The following is a 24,273-nucleotide window of genomic DNA, read 5'->3' as shown; positions in this document are numbered from 1 at the left end:
TAATTATCAATGCATCCTGATTGCATGTTCAGTCAATTTCAGACTGCAGAAGCTGGTAAGAATCTTCAGTTTCTTCATCTTTGGCCTTAGTGGTTGGTGCGTAAATTTGAATAATAGTCATATTAACTGGTCTTCCTTATAGGCATGTGGATATTAGCCTATAACTGACAGTGTTGTACTTCAGGATAGATCTTGACAGAATTGACAGACACGTGGGGGAGAAATGCCTGGAGTCCTGTAAACACATGTATTATTACTCAAGTACACATGTATAAGATTTTATCACTCTCAAGGGACAAACGCCCAGTTGGTAACACTTGGCGACAAGATTAGTCACAGAATTTTAAAGCTAGTCACCTAAATACATACCCTTGTTTTAGAAGTGTGTTGTTTCATTTCCGAGGGTTTGAAAATTTTTCTGTTATCTTTCTGGTAATGATTTCCAGTGTGACTACTATATGGTGTCTACAAGAAATGAGTTTCTTGTAGACAGCATATAGTTGGATTATCTTTTTAAATTCATTCTTCCAATCTCTGTCTTTTAATTGGTATATTTAGACCATTTATATTTAATGTAATATTAATATGGTAGGATTTAAGTCTTCCATTCTATTATTCTTTTATTATTTGTTTTCCTCTGTTACTCCTTTCCTGACTCCCTAAGGGTTACTTGAACCTTTTTTTCTTAACAATTACATTTTGATTTACCTTAAGTGTTTTCAAGTATATTTCTTTGTATAGTTTTTTTAGTGGTTACTTAAGAGATTACAATATACATATGTAGTTTATTGTACTTTGCTAGTGTCAACATTTTACCACTTCAAGTGGAATCAATCCTCCCTTTATGATATGGAGTCCTGGTGGCGCAGTGTTTAAGAACTCAGCTGCTAACCAAAAGTTTGGCACTTCGAATCCATCAGCTGCTTCTTGGAAACCCTATGGGGCAGTTCTACTCTACCCTATAGGGTCGCTATGAGTTAGAATTGACTCCATGGCAACAGGTTTTATTTCTTATTTTTTAAAAGATACGGTTGTCTTAAATATTGCTTCTACATACATTGAAAACCACATCAGACACTATTATAATTTTTTCTTCTAACTGTCAAATATAATTTTAAAAACTCAAGAGGAGAATAGTCTATTGTGTTTACCTATTTCTTTACCTTTTCTGTTGTTCTTTCTTCATTCCTGATGTTCCAAGCTTCCTGCCATTATAATCTCCTTTCTCTATGAAGAGCTTTCTTGAGATTTTATTTTTTTAGAATAGGTTTTCTGTAAACAAGTGCTTTTAGCTTTCCTTCATCTGAGAATATATTTATTTCACCTTCATTTCTGAAATATGTTTTCGCTGAATATGGGATTCTGGGCTCACAGCTCCATTTTTTTTCAATACTTAAAAATGTTGTGCTACTTCCTTCTGGCCTCCATGGTTTCTAAGGAGAACTTTTTTTCTCATTAGAATTGTGGTTCTCCATAGGTAATTAGCTGTTTCTCTCTGGATCCTTTCAAGAATTTTAATTTGTCTTTAGTTTTCCAATATTTGATTACGATGTGTCTTGGTGTGTATATCTTTGCGTTTATTCTGTTTCAGATAGATTTACTTGGATTTATCCTGTTTGGGTTCACTTACATACTTCTGAATGTGTAGGTTTAGGTCTTTAGCCAAATTTGGGGACTTTTCAACCATTATTTCTTCAAATATTTTTCTAACCCACATTTCTTTCCCTCTCCTTCTTGGATTCTCGGACTCTGGTGATACTAATGATACAAGATAGTGTATGATTAAATATGTGGTGTAAACTCCTAGCAATCTAGCAATCAAATGAGATATCAGGAGATAAGATTACTACCAATGGGAAACCCTGGAGATAACCTGTGAGAATAAATCAGGCTAACTTTAAAGAAATGTTTGGCATGTGGTAAAGTGGACTGATTGGAACAGGAGATTGTAAATAAGGAAAGAATGGCATAAGCTAAAACATAGTGAGAGGACAATGAAGAAACTGGCCTATTTGTATGGGACCTTTTCTTTTTTCTCTACTTGAAAAACTTTCTAAGGTGGCTATATGACTTATTATAATTGTATGTATTTGAGAGAAAGATCATATCAAACTAAAGTGGGAGAAAGTACAGATAGTTGGATAAATGATTAGTTAGGATGTATATCCAGTTGCTGTAGAAAAGGAACCCCAAAATACAGTGGCATAATTAACACTGAAATTTATTTCTCTCTCACAGATGAGTTCAGAAGTAGGTGGGCAGTTCAGGATAGGGAGGCTGCTCTGTATCATAAGATCATCCAAAAACTCAGGTGCCTTCTATCTATTACTCTGCTCCTCCATCAACACCGTTATGTCTGATCCCTTTATCTACTTAACTTTCTCCCATCAAATAATTTTTTGTACAGAATGATAATAAGAACTGGGTATTTATCTGTATCCTTCATTAGATTGTGAGCTTCTTGAAGTTAAAGACTTGTTGCATTCCCAGCACCTGGCCTTGACCTACCATATAGTTGGTGTTCCTTAACTAATCTTAGGTCATTAGTCCCTGAGGTTTACCCTTATTGAATGTTCTAAATTAGTAAAGAGATTATTTTGCAAGGCCCAGGCATCCAGCAAGATGAACTCAACAGTCTGCTTGATTTGTATCTGATATATTACTGCCATTTCTTAGGAGCAAAGGCATGTACTGTGGAGGCAGACCAACTTGTGATTGAATCTTGGCACTGCCTCTACTAGCAAGATAGGACACACTATGCTAGAGATGAATGAAGATTGATAGAGGAAACTGGGCCAAAGGAATGATGGAAGGATTGAATCCTGCCTTGGTCTTTAACATGGGAACAGGGTGGAAGTATGAGACTGGTATCATTGTATTCGCTGTGATGGGGATGATATAGGTCCAGAGCTCTAAGGATGACATGGTGAAGTGTAATTGTATGAGGACTGGGGAGGAAGGACCAGAGCCACCTGGAGGGAATAGAGCCCTTCTGTTGGATACCCCTACCTGCAGCTAGACATACCTAGGCACACAAGAAGCAGAGGCGATCTCTACTTGGATAGAGTCATCTCTTGCATAGACAGATTTAGAAAGACTTTGATTAATGACCATTCAATGTTACTTATCCCACACTTGCACATGCCTGCACACTTGTGCATACTTATGAACACAACTAAACACTCTTCCATTCACTCTCATTTTCTCTCTCTTGCTGTTTCACTCTCACTAAACTCTAAGGTTCTGGAGCCATCTCAGGTTCATTTCTTTGTCCTCATATCTTACATAATGCATGGCCACTTCCCTCCACCACTCATTAGCTTTGTCGCCTTGGCTAAGCTGCCTCATTATTCCTTTTCTGAAAAATGAGAAAAACCATTACTACTGTAGGGTGGCTGTGAGATTACATGAGACAAAAGGTGAAAAGTGCTTTAACATGGCGGGCAGTGATGTGGCTGTCTTTGAGCACGAGTGTCTTCCTCCCACACATCCCTGTGCTCTCTTCCTCGCTACTGCAATGGGTGTGCTTCCACATTCCCTGCACACAGAGCGCATTCAGTTCTCAGAGACTTGCTGAGTGGCTGGGTGACAGGCACCAGAAAACAAAGTGCCTTTCTTATTGCTACTCTCAATCTTCCGTACAGAACCTTTGAAGGAGGAATAGCTTCCCCCTCCTTTATAGTTGGAGAGCTGAGGCTCAAAGTGAAGCAACTTGCCCAACAACCCACAGCTAGTGAACCACAGAGCCAGATTGACATATAACTCCAGAGCTAGAATGCTTTTCTCCATACCTGGCCCCAGCCCTTAAGACCGGGCCTTTCAATGGCCCTTAAGATAGCCCTTAACTTTCCATTATCTAGTACATGTCAAGGAATGGGACATTGTCTTCTGCTTAAACAGATATTCTGATTTACTAAAAATTCATGTTTGCTACACCAGACTTAGAGTAACCATAACTCAGCCTTCTTTTGTAGGGTCAGTGTGCTGAAACCTTGTATATTTATTCACAGTTATACCCTCAGTGGCTGGTTCTAGGAACACTTAGTTGGTACTCACTCAATTCATGCTTGTTGATAAATGTTTCTGAAAGAACTTCCCAATCCTGTAGTGAATTGCATTTGAGTCTAGTTTAGAGAAGAAGGAGAAAAGGTGACAGAGAGCAACACTCCCATCAGACTACAGGTCAGATTTTTGAAAGTAGAAGTGGTCATAGTAATCAGTCTTTGAAGTCCACATTTTCTGGAGTGTGAAACTAAGACGCGTAAAGGTAAAAGAGTTTGCTACATAGTAATAGAAAATCTGTGGCACACTGCAGAATGAATATTTCTGCTCTGTCTGAGTCAGTTGGCTGCACGCATGCATGTGCACACAGACAAAAATCTACCTTCAATACAAGCCCTTGTAACTACACACCCATAACCTTCATTCCTGCATACACAGACATGTGCGTATTCAACTGTGACTAACTATTTTTCAGTTTGTGAAGAAATATGGGAAACTGTTAAGCCTGGATTTCAGGGCCATGCATACTGTTCTTGTATCTGGATTGCCCTTAATCAAAGAAGTCCTTGCCAACCAGGACCAAAACTTTGTGAGCCGCCCCAGGACTGCTGCCGGAGAGCGTGTCTTTAAGACACACGGTAAGTTTCTTGACTAATGTTAAGATATGTGTGTTTGATGTTGTTATAGGCTGTTAAAGGTGTCTTTGTGACTATAATTCTTCCACATTCCCAGAAACCAGGCCTATTATAAAATTCCTGTCATTAAAGGAAGCTGGATTCTACCAAGACCTTCACCGGACTGAGTCCGGTACAGCTAGATGGTGCCCGGCTACCACCGCTGACTGCTCTGACCAGGATCACAACAGAGGGTTCTGGACAGAGCTGGAGAAGGATGTAGAGCATAATTCTAACTCACAAACAAAAAAAAAAAAAAGACCAGATTTACTGGCCTAAAGGAGACTGGAGAAACCCCGAGAGTATGGCCCCCAGACACCCTTTTAGCTCAGTGGTAAAGTTACCTTCGAGGTTCACTGATCAGCCTGCGAGTGGACAGCCCAGTAAAACCATGAGAGTAACGAGGTACAGGAGTCCAGTGACAAGGCCCAGAAGGCAGAAGGGGAGTAGGAAGCTGATGATAGGGAACACAAAATAGAGTAAGGATATTGTTGATGTGTTGTGAGATTGTTAACCATTGTCATAGGGCAACATGTGTAGTAACTGTTAAATGGGAGACTATTTTGTCCTGTAAGCCTTCATCTTAAGTGAGAATAACAGCACAATTAGAAGAGCGTAGTCAATGTCACTTAAATGTGTATGTAAAAAAAATTTTTGAAATGGAATATCTTTGGCTATGCGTATTTTCACAAAAAAAAAAAAAAAGTTGAGAATTTAGAGGGTTAAAATGTTGTGGGGTTGTTAACCAATGTCATAAAACAGCATGTGTGTTACTGTTACATGAGAAACTATCTGTTCTGTAAGCCTTCACCTGAAGTACAATAAAATATTAAAAATTAAACAATAAATAAAAAAAAAAAAAGGAAGCTGAATGTCCATGTTCCTCAATTGAAGGCACCCACTCTGAGGATATGGCAGTCTTAATGTCAGGGATTTGAGAGAAGCTGCACCTGCTGCAGAAACTCACTCTGGATATTTTGATAATCAAGTAACCACATCACTCCATGAGAGCACTGGAAGAGGCAACGCATTCTCTCATGCTGCTTTCCCATTCCCAACTTCTTCCCTTTGGAAAATGGATGTGGATCTGCAGCCTTCTGCTGCTCGTCTACTTCCTTCTTCTTGCCTCTACTTCCTTGTGCGTCATCATCAAGGTCATGACAGACAGCGTATCTCAAGTCTTCTAGTCTATCACAACCCAAAACATGTCAGAACAGGCTGATGTGAATATTTTAAATTATTAAATAAACTTAAACATCTAAAATTTAAAATGAAAAAGTCAAATCTATTACTTTATCAAAGCACCATTGTTTTCTTCAGGTGCTTCACAATCCCTCTTTGAAATATTTCATCCGTTCACTCCATGTCCATTCAGTGTATTTATTAATTACCTGCCATGTGAAGCACTGTGCTAGGCACAAGGGATATAATGGTGAGAATTGACAAAATCCCTGTCCTTATGTAATTTACATTCTACTCGGGGAGAGACACAGTACCAATTAGTTCTGATTTAAAGCTTACAGTGCTATGAAGATAAATGCAGGGTGCACTCACTAGAGGTATCTAATCTAGTGCAGGATTCAGGGAAGGCTAACCTAAGGAAGTGACAATTGAATAAGGTGAAGAGAGAGGAGAAGAAATCAGGCAGAGGGAATAGCATATGAAAAGCCCCTGAGGTGGGGAGAAGGACAGTAGACCAGAGGACTTGAAAGGTGGCCAATTTGGTGAGAGCACAGAGATTAAACGGAGGTAATGGCATGAGTTGAATCTGTTGAGCTTGGCCAGAAATCGCTCGTGCAAGTTCTTATTAAGGATTTTGGTTTTTATTCTAATAACAGTGGAAGCTATTGAATGATTTTTAGTAAAGAAGGAAGTCATCATATATACATCATGTATGCCCATTTAGGCTGCAGAGTAGAGAATGGAATAAAAGGAGCAAGAGTAGATGCAGGGAGATGCATTTAAGAGTTTATTATAGCATTCTCGGTTAGAGACAGTGCTAGCTTGGACTAGGGAAGTGGCAAGAAATGACAGTAGGTCAGACCAGAATGGTGACAGTGAAGATGCATGAATTCAAGATATTCAGGAGGTAAATCCAATAAGATATGATAAGCCAGATGTTGGGAGATTGAAGGGAAAAGGAGGTGTTGGGGTGGACACCCAACTTGGTAGGTGATGGAAAAAGGGAAGACTGGGAGGAGGACAAGCTGTTTGGTTTGGTTTGGATTGGTGAGAGGTTGTATGGAGAAAATCATGAATTCAGTCTTAGATATGCTGATTTAAAAATGCCTTTAAGTTGGCAATTGTATATATGAGTCTGGAGCCCGGGGACAGAAATAGTCACTGTCACAGTATGTTATTTAGAATTTTAGGAGTTGATGAGATTTCCCAGAAATGGAATATAGAGTTGATAAGAGAAGAGGTTTTAGACTTAATCTTAAAGAACTCCATCACCTGAAAATTTGATAAAAGATGTACCAGCAAAAGATAAAGGGAAGTTACTGTCAGAGAATTAAGAGGAAAATCTGGAGGGTGTCATGTAGGAAGAACCATTGGAAGAGAATCTTAAGAAAGAAGTGTCTAATGCCACTGAAAGATCAAGGAAGATGAAGTTGAAAGTTATCATTGGATTTGGCAACAGAGGAGGGCCACTTCATTGGATGAAGAAGATGGCAGAGGCCAAAGCCAGATATTAAAAGGAGTTGAGGAGTGCTCTGGAAGTGAAGAAATGGAAAGGAATGTAGCATTCTGTGATATAAAACAAATGGTAATGTGTTGCAAACACTGTCCTAGTCATCTAGTGCTGCTGTAACAGAAATACCACTAGTGGATGGCTTTAACAAAGAGAATTTATTCTCTCACACTATAGTAGGCTACAAGTCCAAATTCAGGGCGTCAGGCACAGGGAAAGGCTTTCTCTTTCTCTGTCAGCTCTGACGGAAGTTTCTTGTCATCAATCTTCCCCTGGTTGTGGAGCTTCTCAGCACAGACCCCAGGTCCAAAGGATGCTCTATTCTCCTGGCTCTTGTTTCTTGGTAGTATGAGATCCCCATGTCTCTCTGCTCGCTTCTCTCTTATATATCTTAAAAGAGATTGGCTTAAAACACAGTCTAATCTTGTAATTGCCTTCTTAACATAACTGCAATAATCCCACCTCATCAATGTCCTAGAGAAAGGATTTACAACACACAGGAAAATCACATCAGATGACAAAATGGTGGACAATCACACAATATTGGGAATCATGGCCTAGCCAAATTGACAGACATTTTGGGGAGACACAATTCAATCTATAACAAACGCTGAGATTCCCACCACCAACCCCCACCCCACCTTTGCTTGTGCTGTTCTTCTTTCTGCAGGGAATGCTTCCACTTGCTTTCTTGGGTCATTCCTTCATCCTTTAAGACCTAGCTTAGATAAAACCCTGCCCATAAAACCTTTTTTTCCTCCTTAAGAATATGAACTTTGTCTTATTCATGAGTGGATTCCTAGTATTTAACAAAACATAAGCTCTTAAGTATACTGATGGGACTGATAATCAAAACATGGACTTTTTAATTAGGTAAACCTGAAAGTGGGTGCTTGTTCAGGTGCTTACTAACTATGTGACCTGGCAAAGTTTACTTTATCCTCTGTGCCTCAGTTTTCTCATCAGTAAAATGAAGATAATAATTATTCCTACTCCATACATTTTCTATGCACAGTAAGTTAATTAATGCATGAAAAACACTTAGTAAAGTGCCTGGTATAGCAAGCATTCAGTAAATGTTAGCCATTATATCCATTGCTTTGGGATTATTTCTGTGAATAGGTTTCAAGTGTGTTATGCCCTTTTCCTTCCCACCATCTCACATCCCCATATCATTTGCCAGATGTTCACATTATAGAATCAAAATAGCATAATATTGACTTTCTTTTTCCCAGGATTGATCATGTCCGATGGCCAGGAGTGGAAGGAGCAAAGAAAGTTTGCTCTGACAACGCTAAGGAATTTTGGTTTAGGAAAGAAGAGCTTAGAAGAACGCATTCAGGCGGAAGCCCGCCACCTCCTGGAGGAAATAGGAGAGGAGAAAGGTGAGGGTTTCATAGGACAGGTGCAGGAGTTTATGGCTCATTCATTCACTGAGCAGATACTTATTAAGTGCCCAGGTTTCTTTCCCGTGCCTAGCACTGTGTTAGGTACTAAACCTGTAAGAGTGAACAACTAACCATGGCCCCTGACCCCATGGAATTCATTACAAGAAGACAGGCATTAAACACGTTACTGAATTTAAGCTCTGGCCGTAATTTTGACTCCACTAGCATGGCCTGAGTACTTGCTATTTGTCAGATCCTGTGCAGGGTCCTGTGGCCAGAGTTTCGTATGTGGTATGTTATATGTCATATAGAGTAGACGTTCCTTAGAAAGCAGAAACAGATCAATTGGAAGGATCCATCTCTTCCTTCCCTTGCCTCTAGGACAGCCTTTTGACCCTCACTTGATGATCAACAATGCAGTTTCCAATATCATTTGCTCCATTACCTTTGGGGAGGGTTTTGAGTACCAGGATGGTCAGTTTCAGGAGCTGCTGAAGTTGCTGGATGAAGTCATGTATCTGGAAACCTCAGTGTGGTGCCAGGTAAGCAGTTCTCTTTCCACATCTTGGTTAAGGATACTGGACTGGTGTCAGACACACATGGGTTTTTCCTTTTTTATTTTTTAGCTAAAATATAACCTTTTTAATTGACTTAAACAAAAATTTATTTGAAATCAATCTGTTGACTTTACTGTTTTTAATAATATTAAATATGTATACAAAGAACATTTCTAACAGAGATGTAAAGTACGAAATTTCATAATGCATGCACCTATGTACCTGTGTTATTCTTTTTAAAGAATATAGCAATATTGCATTGCCTTTGAGTCCCTCTTCTCTATGTCCCTTTTTAATCCCAACCCTTTTCCTTCTTCCTCTAGGTACTCTCCTGTGTCTGGCTTCTTGCTCAGCACACTGTTTTCTGATCAGTCTGTTGATTGCTCTTTTTTAATGTTGATTCACATTCCATTGTATGAATATGCCACTGTTTGTTAATCTATTTTCTATTAATAAACCTTTGAGTCATTTCCAGTCTTTGCATGCTATGAAGAAAGCTACCACGAACATTCTTGAACAAGTGTTTTTGTGGACATACCCACTCATTTATTTTGCATTATGTCCCTGGAAGTAAAAGATGTCAAAATGTTTCCAGAGTGGCTGTACTATTTACACGTCCACCAACACTTGGCTATCATCAGTCTTTTAAATTTTTAGGGTGTTGCCCTTTGGGGTCCAAACCTCCATACTCTTTCTTGATGGGCCACAAGCTCTGGTTTTTGTCCCTCTAGGTCTGTAAGTCTATCAAAAACTGCTCAGCTTCTTGGTTTACTCAGCAACTTTCAGGGATTTGGAAGACACTGCTAGGGGGGAATTGACCACAAATGTTGAGCCTCTCTGCATTTCCTTCTTCCTCTAGACTTTATCCCTGAAATTCCTCACTATCTTGGGATATGTGTGTGTTTGTGAGTTTGAATCTTATCTTGGAGTTCTCAGTAGGAGGGTTAGCCTAAATTATCTAGTCTGCCATTACCAAAATTGAAAAATTGCCTCATTAAAAAAAAATTTTTTTTAAACTACAAACGTATATAAAAGTAGAGAAAATAATGAATAATGAATCTCACTGTATACCCATCAGTCAGCTCCAACAGCTATCAACACATGGAAAATCTCATTTATCTGTACCCATACTCCACTATTGCCCCCTACTCCTGGATTATTTTGGAGCAAATTACAGACCTCAGTTTTTCAATCCATAAATATTTCAGTATATTTTTCTGAAAGGGCCTATTTTAATAAAAATGAAATATTACTACACCTGAAAAATATTAACAATTCTTTTATGTCATCAAATACCTAGCCAGTGTCCAGATTTCCCCACACGTCTTATAAATATTTTTTATGGTTATTTTCTTTGAATCAGAAGCCAAACTAAGCCTATGTATTGTATTTAGTTGCGATGTCTTTCAAGTCTCATTTAACATTTAATCTATGGCTTCATGCACATTCCCCCCATGTACCGCCACTATTTTTTTTTTTTTTTTTTTTGCAATTTGTTTATTGACAAAACTGGGTCATTTCTCCTGTAGAGCATTCCACATTCTGTAGTATTCTGATTGCATTCCTTTGACATTTAATATGTTGTTCTATCTCTGCATTTTATACATTGGTAATTAATTCTAGAGAATTGATTAGAATCAGGTTTGCTTTTAGAAAGACTACCTTTTTAGGAGGTACATAATGTCTGGTTGTCTCTCTTTTTTAGGTTAAAATTGATCAGTGTGTTCGTGTATTTTCAGCCTAATCTATCTATTATAGCATCCCCCATCAGGTCTTTACCTGGTAGTTTTAGAAATCACTGATAATCGTTGCTGATATCCATTTTTTTTGGAAGGTTCGAATTGGTTATATTCTAATTCTTTTATTCCTTCTTTGCAATTGACTTTTGATTACTGATATTGCATTAATCAACTTTGATTCATTCTTATTAATATTTTAATTAGTCTGTGGATGACTTCATAGACAATTCTATCATGTGTAAATAATGATATCTTTGTTTTTTCCTTTCCAATCCTTATAGCATTAATTTCTTTTTCTTACTTCTTTGTGCTGGCTAGTGTAGAGAGTAAAGTGACCGCGAGTGATAAGAAAGTTGGTGATGGTTAAGCAAGGACCAGCTTATATAAGGGCTTCGAGGCCCAGGTAATCAAGTAAAAGTATTTTCTGAGTGTAATGGAAAGCCATTGGACGATAGGATTGAGAGCCAAGGAGTGAAATGATCTGATTAAACTGTTAAGTGATCACTGGCAGCTCTGTGGGAAATAGACGGGGACTGGGGATGATGGTGAAATCAGGAAAACTGTTGGAGGCTATCACAGCACCCAGGTAAGATATTATGGTGGTTTGCACTAGGTGGTTTGAACTGTGCCAAGCAGTTGGGGTGGTGAAAATGGTCTGAGGCTGGACATATTTTGGATGGAGAACTAAAATGCTTTTCTAGAAGGGTGAGAGAGAAAGAGGAGTCAAGGGTGACTCCAAGGTTTAAGTGTAAGCAAATAAAAGAGAGAGAGATGGGAAGAGAAGACTGATTCTGTGGCCTTAAAGTGTGGAAAAGTAGCAGTATGTTGTCTCCATGTTTGGTTTGTTTTTATCAGTTAGCTCTACATTGTCTTTCCCCGGATAATGAAATTCCTTCCTGGACTTCACCGAACACTCTTTAGCAACTGGGAGAAATTGAAATTGTTTGTTTCTCTTATGATTGAAAAATACAAGAAAGATTGGAATCCTGATGAACCGAGAGACTTTATTGATGTTTACCTCAAGGAAATGACAAAGGTGAGGAAATCAAAGCTGTTTCCTATGTTTTGTTCTTTAAGAGCAAATGGGCAAATGGGGGAGTATTATCTTCCTATTATTTTTTATAATAAATTATCTGCTGTAATAAATTATCATAAACTTATTGGCTTAAACAATATAAATATATTCTCTTACAGCTCTGGAGGTCAGAAGTTTAGAATCAGTTTCACTGGACAAAAGTCCAGGCATCAGTATTTCTGGCTCCTTCTGGAGGCTCTGAGGAGTTTTGTTTCCTTGCCTTTTCCAGCTTTTAGAGGCTGCCCGCGTTCCTTGGATCATTTCCCTTCCTCCATCTTCAAAGCCAGCAGCATAGCATCTTCTCTCTTCTCTGACCACTGCTTCTTTCTGTCCTTGTATATGCTCTTTGACTCCCTTGCCTCCCTCTTATAATGCCCTTCATGACAACATTGGACCCATCTGGATAATCCAGTATAATACCCTCATCTCAAGATCCTGAACTTAATCACATCTGCAAACTCCTTTTTCTATAAACCAAAACCCATTGCCTTCAAGTGGATTCCAATTCATAGAGTAGAACTGCCCAGTAGGGTTTCCAAGGTTATAAATCTTTATGGAAGCAGATTGCCACATCTTTCTCCCATGGAGCCACTGGTAGGTTTAAACCAACCTTTCAGTTAGCAGCCGAGCACTTAACACCATTGTGCCAGCAGAGCTCCTTCCCTTTTCTGTATAAGGCAACATATTCACAAGTTCTAGGGTTTAGAACGAGGACGTTTTTGAAAGTCATTATTCAGCTTACCACAGAGGGGAAAAATGGGCGCTATTTCAGAGTGTAGAAGTAGCGTTAACTCAGGATTGATGAGACAATTGGAAATAAAGACAGGGGTTTAATGGTATTTGGCTTGAGGCCCTGGGAATACCCAAATACTGCCTTCTCATCCCCCATGCCTACCCTCTACTACCCTTATCTGAAGGAGCTGTACACAAAAGGGAAAATAGAAATTGAGCATGAAACCACTGTTGTAGTATTAGATAGGTCTGTGCCCAGTTACTTGAGGAGACCTGGTGGCGCAGCGTTTAAGCACTCAGCTGCTAACCGAAAGGCCAGCGGTTCTAACCCCCCAGCTGCTCCTTGGGAGAAAGATGTGGCAATCTGATTCTGCAAAGATTACACCTTTTGGAGACCCTATGGGGCAGTTCTACTCTATCCTGTAGGGTTTCACTATGAGTCAGAATCTACTCGATGGCAACAGTTTTGGTTTTGGTTTAGAGCCCTGGTGGCACAGTGGTTAAGAGCTTGGCTGCTAACCACAGGGTCGGCAATTTGAATCCACCAGTCGCTCCTTGGAAACCCTATGGGGCAGTTCTACTCTGTCCTACAGGGTCACTATGAGTCAGAATGGACGGCAAGATTTTTTTTTTTTTTTTTTTGTTGCCCAGTTATCTACTCCTATCTCCAGCCCTAGTATCAGAACCCAAGTAAAGCTGAATTGGACCTCCGAGTTTAGCCTCAGGGCCTAGGTGAGGCTTTTTCCTCCACCCACCCCTGTATCATTTACTTTCCAACATTATAGAAAAGAAGCAGGAAGAAAGCCAGATTGAATGGATGGCCTTTGACACAGTGACCCTTCCACTTAATATACATCACTGAATCAGTGTCTTGACTTTTGACTCTTCAGATTAATGGTTCCTCTTCCTGGAGTAGGCAGATTGGTGGATTTCTTTCCACCTCTTCCCTTATTTCACCCTGTTGGCATAGAATTAATAGAAGCATTGTTTTCTTCTCAAAGGAAGAGACTGTACTTGCTATATGGTGTTCCAGTATGGGACCACTCATTAAGAGGAATGTTGATAAATTGAAGGATCCAGAGGAAAATGATAGTGTCGGGAGGAACAAGTGATAGAATTAGAGAGGTTAACCTGAAAAGGAAAATGGGCATGGGGAGATAAGAGAATTGTTGTATGAAAGGGGAATTGAGATTATTTTTTTTGATAACAGTAAAACACTTGTTGATTATTTGCTGTGTTCCTCTTGCATGTCAGACAGCTCATCATGTAGTCTTAAGAGGTTATTTCCATTTTACAGTACAGGAAACTGAAGCACAGAGAGATTAAGTAACTTGCCCTAAGTCATACAGCTAGTGAGGATGTGGCTGACATTGGAACTCAAGTCTGTCTTTTTCACAGTCCATTCTCTTTCCTGCTCCCCAAATTATAGGTGTAAGAAAATGATTGTATTGATTTTCATCTGCTCAAGTGCTGGAAGCCCTAGGTAGCTTCCAGTACTTGGGGCAAGACGATGCTAATAATATTGCTGTAATACCCTATGCCTTCTGAGGAAGCCAAAGGGGAAGTCATTTCTCCTAGGGATCTTTCTTTCCAAATCCCTTACCTAGGATGATGCCCCTGTGTTTTGTGGCAACTATGACTAAATCAATAAACATTTTTCTTTCTAGCATACAGGCAATGCTACTTCAAGTTTCCATGAAGAAAACCTTGTCTGCAGCACACTGGATCTCTTCTTTGCTAGAACAGAGACAACTTCTACAATGCTGCGCTAGGCTCTGCTTTACCTGGCCATCTACCCAGAAATCCAAGGTGAACATTCGTGGGCCTAGGCCAGGCCAGATGAATGCCTCCTGGAACATACTGCCCTAGGGTTCGGACCAGAAGATAGCATGGTAGAATGAAAAGACAGAAAAAATCACGAAGTAGACTCAAGACCCAGCACATTCTTTAATTTTTCTGTCAGGAATTGTGATGGGTCCTGGTAATGCAAATATAACAGGGTCTTCGCTCAAGAAGCTGAGAATCTCGTGGGGAAAACAATAAAGTCAATTGACACTGTATTGAACTTCACAAAAAAGTTACATTCTTGTATGAAAATCTGGTCTTTTAAGTAATGACTTGCCATTGCCCTCTAGATATACAATTGCCCTCAGTATGGTATACAATATCCTCAGATGTGCCCTTTTCTATCAGCTTCAACCTCACCCACTGTCTTAGTCATCTAGTACTGCTATAACAGAAATACCACAAGTAGATGGCTTTAACATAGGGAAATTTATTCTCTCACAGCCTAGTAGGCTACAAGTCCAAATTCAGGGCATCAGCTCCAGGGGAAGGCTTTCTGTCTCTGTTGGCTCTGGAGGAAGGTCCTTGTCATCAGTCTTCCCTTGGTCTGAGAGCATCTTGGTGCAGGAACCTCAGGTCCAAAGGATGTGCTCTGCTCACGGTGCTGCTTTCTTGGTGGTATGAGGTTCCCATGTGTCTCTGCTCACTTTTCTCTTTTATATCTCAAAAGAGATTGGCTTAACACACTATCTAATCTTGTAAACCTCATCAGTATAACTGCCGCTAATCTATCATATTACATCGTAGTGATAGAGTTTACAACACATAAGGAAATCACATCAGATAACAAAATGGTACTCAATCATACAATAGTGGGAATCATGACCCAGCCAAGTGACAGATATTTTTGGGGAACACAATTCAATCCATGACAGCCACTCTGCATGCTGGCCTCACTAAATCACATGTCATTTTTCCATTGCACTGTTCTTATTATATCTCTGTTCATTCACATGTGCTGTTCCCTCTACCAAGAATGCACTTCCCCAATTTCCCTGAATAGCAAACTTCAAGCTCTTCTTGAAGAATCCGATCAGATGCGCTCTCCTTTATGATGTGTTCCCACTCTTTGAAGAAATTACCAGCATTTTCTTTCTTTAGAGACAAAGGGAATGCACAACTTTTCCTTTAACGGCATGTTTGAAGTGTTAAACATCACTTCTACACACATTCTCTTGACCAGAACTTAGTCACATGATCACACAGTTGCAAGGGAGTCTGGGAAATGTAGTTTTTACCTGGGCAACCAGTTAAAATCTTTATTACTATAGAAAAAGAGAAGAACAGATATTGGGGGACAGCTAACAGTTTCTGTCATTTATTGGGTTCTCACCTAAATCAGTTCATGCAATTCTCAAAATATCTTTAAGAAGAATGTAGATTTATCCCTACTAATCAGATGAGGAATCTGAGGCTGAGAAAGTTTAACTAACTTGCAAAATTAATGTTGTAGAGCAAGAGTTTGATCCAGATTTGTCTTACACCAGGACTCATTTCTCACTCTTATATACCTCCTTGAGAAACTAGAGTCTATAGAACTTACGTTAATCTTAATAGCCACAACAATGAACTCAAACACACCAACGATGATGAAGTTGACTCAGGAGCTGGCAGTGTTTCCTTCTATTATACATAAAGTCACCATGAGTCAGAGCCAACTCAGTGACAACTAATAACAATAACAACACTATAATCTTAGCCATTTTGACCCTGGTTATTCCATTCCTTAGCTTAACCAGGCTCAAAAAAATTAAGACATTGCAATTTTTCTGAATAAGCCTGTCTTAGTCATCTCTTGCTGCTCCAACAAAAATACTACAGGTGGATGGTTTTAGCAAAGAGAAGTTTATTCTCTCACAGTCCAGTAGGCTAGAAGTCCAAATTCAGGGAGTCAGCTCCAGGGGAAGGCTTTCTCTCTCTGTTTGCTCTGGAAGAAGGTCCTCGTCATCATCAGTCTTCCCCCAGACTAAGAGCATCTCTGCACTGGAACCTCGGGTCCAAAGGACATGCTCTGCACCCGGTGATTCTTTCTTGGTGCTATGAGGTCCCCAATTCTCTGCAGGCCACACCCCAGGGAAACTCCCTTTACATTGGATCAGTGATATGACCTGAGTAAGGGTGGTGTTGCAATTCCATTGTAATTCTCTTTAACGTAAAATTACAACCACAAAATGGAGGACAACCACACAACCCTGGGAATCACAGCCTAGCCAAACTGATACACACATTTTTTTGGGGGACACAGTTCAATCCATGACAAAGCCCTTTGAAGGATTAAGAACCATTTATTTCTAACCTGATCACTAATTGAAATACAACAGGTGAAACCTTGGAGACCACCACTACATCTCTGGAGGAAAGCATGAAAGTTTAAAAAATAATAGAACCTTCTCTTCTTTTCCAGAGAAAGTACAAGCTGAGATCAATGGAGCAATTGGCAAGTCACGGCAGCCCAGCATGAACGACTGAGAACACATGCCCTACACCCATGCTGTCATCCATGAGGTGCAGAGAATGTGTAACATCATCCCCCTGAACGTGCCCAGAGAAGTGACGTTTGATACTGCTGTGGCTGGATACTTCCCGCCAAAGGTAACCAGGGACTCTCAGTCTCAGGTCTTCCATCTTTTTTAGACAGTAGGAATCTGAATTTGAAAAGTGACACTTATTCATATCCTAGGCAATCACTCAAACTGGGAGAGAAAGATATTATACCTAATGTAATACTATTTTTTTCTCCAAGTATGGGCTTTAGAACATTCGTACACCTAGGTTAATAGGTATTGGTGGGAAGATGGGGAATTCTGTGGCCAAATAAGCTTAGGGAAAGACTTAAAAACTTCTCAGAGTTTTTACTATAGTAATTTGCATTGGAGGGCAGTGGGGTTCAGTGGTAAAATTCTCACCTTCCATGCAGGCGACCTGGATTTAATTTCCGGCCAATGCACCTCAATGCAGTTTGAAACCACCAGTGGCTCTGTGGGAGAAAGACGTGGCAGTCTGCTTCTGTAAAGATTTACAGCCTTGGAAACCCTATGAGGTTGCTACAAGTCAGAATTAACTTGATGGCAGTAGGTTTTTGGGCACCTCAGCACAGCCACTACCAGTCTGGCAGAGGAGGTTCAAGTGTTGCTACGATGCTGAACAGGTTTCAGCAGAGCTTCCAGACTAGGAAGACAGACTCAGAAGAAAGGCCTGCTGATCTGCTTCTGAAAATCAGCCAATGAAAACTCTGTGGATCACAACAGTCTGATACTGTTGTGTGTGGGTCGCCATGAGTTGGGGGCAACTTGATGGCAGCTAACAACAACAGTGTGCATTGTGAATCTTTGTGGGAGACAGCAGGCAGCAGTTCTCAGTCATACCTTGCCACAGAACCCTTTTCTTTCTCAATAGAACATGTCAAAGGACTAGGCACTTGCTGCATGTAATCCTGGGGCTATGGAATGTTAAAATGTGAAGAGACATTTGAGAACACCTGAGTCAACATCACATTAATGCTGGTTTTTCAAATGTAATATCCCCACAGGTATTTTTCCAGCTTTCACTTCCAGCCCCAGTGATAGGGAACTTACTGTCACAAAAGGGAAACCAACCCAGGTGTCTGCAACATTAATTATTAGAGTGAGAAAGGAGCCAGCATTTATCAAGTAATGATTGTGTGCCGTGGACTATCGAGGTTCTTTCAAAAAGTCTCACTCAGTCCTCAGAATAATTCTTTGTTATACCCATCTATGAGGAGTCCTGGTGGCGCAGTGGTTAAGCGCTCACCTGCTAACCAAGAGATCGGCAGTTTGAATCCACCAGCCGCTACTTGGAAATCCTGTGGGGCAGTTCTACTCTGTCCTGTAGGCTTGCTATGAGTCGGAATCGACTCGACAGCAACAGGTTTTGGTATACCCATCTTTTAGATTGGGAGGTTGAGGCTCAGAGAAATTAAGTACCCTGCCTAAGGTCTCCCAACTGCTAAGTCACAGAGAGGGGATCCAGAATCAGATCTGTTCTGATGCCAAGGCTTGTCATCTTTTTTGTGCTGCACCACGTTCCCTCCACAGCAGTTGCTTTACTTGGACTTTAAAATTAGAGTCTCCCTGTAATTTTCCTCAATTGTTGCTGTTGTTAGAGTCAGCCATACACTCATGGCAAGCCCGTGCACAAGGGAACAAAACACTGCCCAGTCCTGTGCATCCCTGTGATTACTTGTGGATCGGACCATTGTGATCCACAGAGTTTTCAGCGGCTGATTTTTGGAAGTAGATTGCTGTTAAATTCCCTAGTCCACACAAAGGAATTCTGATCCCACTCTCTCCACCACTCAAGATCTTTGCAGACAGCCCTCCTCTTCCCTCTAATGTCCTCTCTAGAGACTGTACATTCTCACATCTCTTCCCTTGTTTTCTCACCACCTGGGCCAGCCTCTGGGGATCAATTCCAGTGTGTCTACGTTCCTCCGAGTATGTCACACCCAGGAACAAGCTGAAGGGGCAGAAACAAAGGAGCTTCACTTATCCCTTGGTCACCCCTTGGTTACTCCTTGGTCACCCCTTGGACACTGTCACTGCAGAGCCAGGAAAAGCAGCTGTGCATGCACTGATTTCCTTATTGACTGATCATCTTGTGGTGCGGGTTGAACTCTAAATTCTAAGCGTTGTTTATGTTTTTCTAGCAAACTCATTGAACTTCAAGGAACCAGCCCCGCTCAACAGACCCCTTCTACTACTGATTTTTAAAGTCAACTTTAATAACCAGCCTGGGAACTAACAGATCTAGTTGACCATCTGATATAGAGACTGGGAGCCAAGGCATCAGACAGACCTGGTTCAAATCATGGCTCTGCTCTTACAGCTTTAATTTCTTCATCTGTAAAGTGCATGTAAAACTTCTCTGGTAGGATCCATCTAGAGGTAAAATGAGGTCATTTATGTAGAGCACTTTACCTACTGTTTGTTGTAGAGAGTGCCCAAAATAGAAATTATTCTTTATTAACTCAACAAATATTCATTAAACACCTAATGTGCTCACTTCTGAAGGAACAACCCTGAGCAAGAAAACAATCACACAAATGATTAGGCTAGATAATTAGAAACCCTGAAAAACATACAGGGTGCTATAAAATGCAAATTAGCTGGAGCAGGGAGTAGGAGCAGGAGTGGTCCAAGAAGGCTTCCAAAAGGAAGTGATGTTTGGACTGAGATTTAAAGAATGATTAAGGGTAGCTTGGTGACAAAGTGGGGAAAAAGAACATTCCAGGCAGGGGGAAGGACATTTTTAAAAGCCTTGAAGTGAGTGGGAACGTGGCATGTTTGAGAAATTGAAAGAAGGCCTCTGTAGTGGGAATGCAGGCAGGAAGAGGAAGGTGGCCCAGACAAGGTCAGATGATGGGTCTTTAACTTAAGAGTGATGTGAACATACTGAAGGGTTTCAAGTTTGAGGTGAGAGTGGATGGGTGAGTGTTGTGTGGTTTAATTATTTTCAATGCTCACTCTGCTTTCAGGATGCAGGGTAGATTAAAAGGGCAAGAGAGGGTGTGGGGCATACTTGTTAGCTGCCATAGAATTAGACCTCAACTCCTGGAGACTCCATGCACTGTAGGATCAGACCGTTGTGATCCATAGGGTTTTCATTGGCTGATTTTTGTAAGTAGATCACCAGGCCTTTGTTCATAGTCTGTCTTAGTCTGGAAGCTCTGCTAAAACCTGTTTAGCATCACAGCAACATGTCAATCACCACTGACAGGTGGTGGCTGTGCTTGAGGTGCATTGGCCAGGAATCAAACCCAGGTCTCCTGCATGGAAGGTGAGAATTCTACCACTGAACCACCACTGCCCTCAGGACATAGTTAGGAGGCTATTATAGGCATATAAACAAGTAAAGTGGTAGCCTGGGCTAGGGTGGTGACAGTGGACATGGACTCAAGGTGATAGAATGAAGAGAAATTCAGGAAGTAAAATCTGCCATTCTTGCTGATGGATTGGATGAAGGCAGAGTGAGGGGAAAGGATGTATTAAGGACAACTCCTGGGTTTCTTGCTTATGTGACTGGATGAAGATTGGTGCTTTCCACTGGGCTACCCTCACTGAGCAGCCAGATTGATTTTGGTACAATGCTGTCTGGCCAGCTGCTCCATTATTTTCTTCCTGCTGCATATATGTCCCCTCCCAAGTCCTACACTGACCTGTCCCTTTAGAGAAGATACATTCCACAGTCAATAGAAGCCAAACTTCCCTGGTAAAATTCCCAGCAGGCAGTTCCAATCCATCCCTGTGAACTGTCCCATGGCAAAGAGTAGGGTCCTGGGGGGTTGGGTTCAGGAGACAGTGGGCTTGGGAGGGTAAGGGAGTTCAGGGTGTGGTCAGGGTGGAGGATCCTGAGGACTGCCACCTTCTGTGTAAGCATATTGTGTGGGTCAAGCCTTGCCTGAGTCTTTGCTACCTTCTCTAGGGGACTGTGATCAGGGACCCTGCAGAGTGGGCCACCCCTGAAACATTCAGTCCTGAGCATTTTCTGGAGAATGGGCGGTTTAAGAAAAGGGAAGCCTTTCTGCCTTTCTCAACAGGTAAGTTGTAATAAATAGGAGTGTGAAGATCCAAAGTCCCTCTTTCAGCCCTTCCCCATTCCCCTCCCAGTAGTCTTTTGCTTTAGTTGGAATGTCTTCAGATGGCCCTGCCCAACATGACTCCATCTTGTCGTTGGTTGCAGCCCCAGGATTCTCAGGCTGGGCACTGCTTTAAACTGCCCCTTACATCCTGAGCCCTCGCTTGCCTCTGATGGAGATTTCAGCCTCGCTTTGTTCTGCCCCTCTAGAGTACTGGGGACAGAGAAACCCAGACCCCGCCTCTTGCTTAAAAAGAAGGTTGGACAACTGCCATCTTTACAGAGTTTTAAAATGTCCCAAGTTCTTTTTAAGGACTGCCTCCCTCATGCAGAAATAGAGTTGGTTTATAATGAGGAGATGAGAAGGGGGCAAAGGAAGTGGTCTACTCACAATCGTTGGTATCAGACAGTGACTTTAAGTGTCATGGACTTAACTAATCAGGATCTACTCTGTAAACACTCCCTGAAGAAGTTCTTTCGCCTTTTTAAAGTTTAATTACCTTTTCAAAATCAAGTGAATACATGTGCATGGTACACACACTGAAAGGGACAGAAGAGGTTGCAGTGACAGCTATCGTATTTCCAGGCCAGTTCTGAAAGGGTTTTTTGTTTGTTTGTTTTTTATTTGTTTTTGCTTAACTCACAATATTGTAAAATGAAAAATAAAAATTCTTATCAGATTCCAGGTATTGAGTTAGATATGTCACATGCATTATTTCAAGTAATTTCCCAATGCTTTAGTTCCATAAATACTTACTGAGAATCTATTATGTGTCAAGCATTCAGCCCTGAGGATATGAGAGTGAATAATATAGAAAAAATAAGCCTGCTGACATACAGCATATATTCTAGTGTAGCCTTACAAAGTCCAAATTACTATCTCCACTAGAGCGATAAGGACACTGAGGCTTACAGGGATTAGTATGGCAACTAAAGTGATAAAACTCATACTTGGCAGTGCCAGGACTTGATGCCAACCAGATTTGTGGAACACCAAAACCTGTGCTCTTTATAGCAGTGTCTCCTAACAGTAACTAAACTCCACACAGAATTCATAGTAGAGACTGCAAGATAGTTTGCTTATCCTTTACTTGAAATAAAATATACACTGGTTTTCTGAAACCGTGTTATCTTGCTGATGACACTAAAGCTCAAAGAGAAAGGTAAGAGCTGGAATTTGAACCCAAGTTGGGGGACTCCAAAGCTCAAGCTTTTCCACAGTGCTGCCTTGCCTTAAGTGTATCTGGGCTAATTCTAATTACATCCTCTCTGTCTGTCTTCATCTGGTTCTCTGTCACCTTTGTTCACATTGGATGAGTCACTTCCTGATAATGAAAGCTGATACTTGGGAATATCTTGCAGTCATCCTGTCAGCAATAGCTTCAAGTTTTGTGTCACAGCACAAACTTCCAGCCGGATAATTCAGTTAATGCAATTATTCTTGTTCATTAGATCTTGCACCAGATCCACGTGGTGCTGAAATACTAGAAATGTGGCCCTTTGTGTATCCCACAAAAATGCCTTCACCCAATGCTTGCCGTAACTTTGATGAGAGCAGTGTTATTTTTTTCTTTTTTTTTATTGTTGTAATTAAATGAAGTTTACATTTCAAGTTACTGTCCCATACAAAGTTTTTATACATACACTGTTATGAGACCCTAATTGCTCACCCCATTCTGTGACAGCACACGCCTCCTTTCTGCCCCTGATTCCCCATGACCATTCAACCAGCTCCTAACCCTCTCTGCCTTCCCATCTCACCTCTGAACAGAAGCTGTCCCTTGGTCTCTTATGTCTACTTGACTAAGAGGCACACTCTTCATGAGTATCACTTTATGTGCCACAGTCCAGTCCAATCCCTGTCTGAAGAGTTGGCCTCGGAAATTGTTTTAGTTCTGGGCTGATAGAGAGTCCAAGGGCCATGCTTTTCGGGGCACCTCCAGTCTCACTCAGACCATTAAGTCTGGTCTTCTTACTAGAATTTGAGTTCTGCACCCCATCCTTCTACGGCTCCCTCAGGGACTCTCTGATGTGTTCCCTGTCAGAACGTTCATTGGTGGTAGCAGGGCACCATCTAGTTCTTTTGGTCTCAGGCCGATGAAGTCTCTGTTTTATGTGGCCCATTCTATCTCTTGGGCTAATACTTTCCTTGTGTCTTTGGTGTTCTTCGTTCTCCTTTACTCCAAGTGGTTGGGACCAATTGATGCATCTTAGATGGCCGCTTGTAAGCTTTTAAGACCCCAGACACCACTCACCAAAGTAGGATGCAGAACATTTTCTTAATAAGCTTGGTTGTGCCAATTGACCTAGATGTCCCCTGAAAGCATGCTCCCCAGACCCCTACCCCTGCTACTCTATCTCTCAAAGTATTTGATTATATTTAGGAAACTTCTTAGCTTTGGTTTAGTCCAGTTGTGGACTTCCCCTGTAGTGTGTGCTGTCCTTCCCTTCACCTAAGATGATTCTTATCTACTACCTAGTTAGTGAATAACCCTCACCCTCCCTCCCCACCCCCATAACCATCAAAGAATGTTTTCTTCTGTATTTAAACCTTTTCTTGAGTTCTTATAATAATGGTCTTATATAGTATTTGTCCTTCTGTGACTGACTAAATTCACTCAGCATAATAAATTCCAGCTTCCACCATGTTCTACGATCTTTCACAGCTTCATCGTTGTTCTTTATCATTGCGTAGTATTCCATTGTGTGGTATACCATAATTTGTTTATCCATTCTTCCATTGATGGGCACCTAGGTTGCTTCCATCTTTTTGCTATTGTGAACACTGCTACAATCAACATGGGTGTGTATTCGTGTGATGGCTCTTATTTCTCTAGGATATATTCCTAGGAGCAGGATAGCTGGATCGTATGGAACTTCTATTTCTAGCTTTTTAAGGAAGCGCCAAATCAATTTCCAAAGTGGTTGTACCATTTTACATTCCCACCAACAGTGTATAAGTGTTCCAGTCTCTC

The 24,273-nt window shown here is 40.9% G+C and overlaps 1 protein-coding gene across 1 annotated transcript in view; it reads left to right on the top strand.

Annotated features, from left to right (window-relative positions):
• Nucleotides 1-24,273, top strand: part of LOC101350163 (cytochrome P450 2J2) — a 128,438-nt gene that overhangs the window by 87,190 nt on the left and 16,975 nt on the right. The window contains 7 exon segments of the mRNA XM_012555202.1: nt 4,478-4,640; nt 8,604-8,753; nt 9,138-9,298; nt 11,912-12,088; nt 14,527-14,668; nt 17,109-17,296; nt 21,146-21,260. Of these exon segments, the coding sequence (XP_012410656.1) occupies nt 4,478-4,640; nt 8,604-8,753; nt 9,138-9,298; nt 11,912-12,088; nt 14,527-14,668; nt 17,109-17,296; nt 21,146-21,260 (1,096 nt within the window).

This window comes from Trichechus manatus, unplaced genomic scaffold (genome assembly GCF_000243295.1).
Source record: "Trichechus manatus latirostris isolate Lorelei unplaced genomic scaffold, TriManLat1.0 scaffold00003, whole genome shotgun sequence".
Classification (NCBI taxonomy): domain Eukaryota; kingdom Metazoa; phylum Chordata; class Mammalia; order Sirenia; family Trichechidae; genus Trichechus; species Trichechus manatus.
This window is presented reverse-complemented; position numbering and strand designations above follow the sequence as displayed.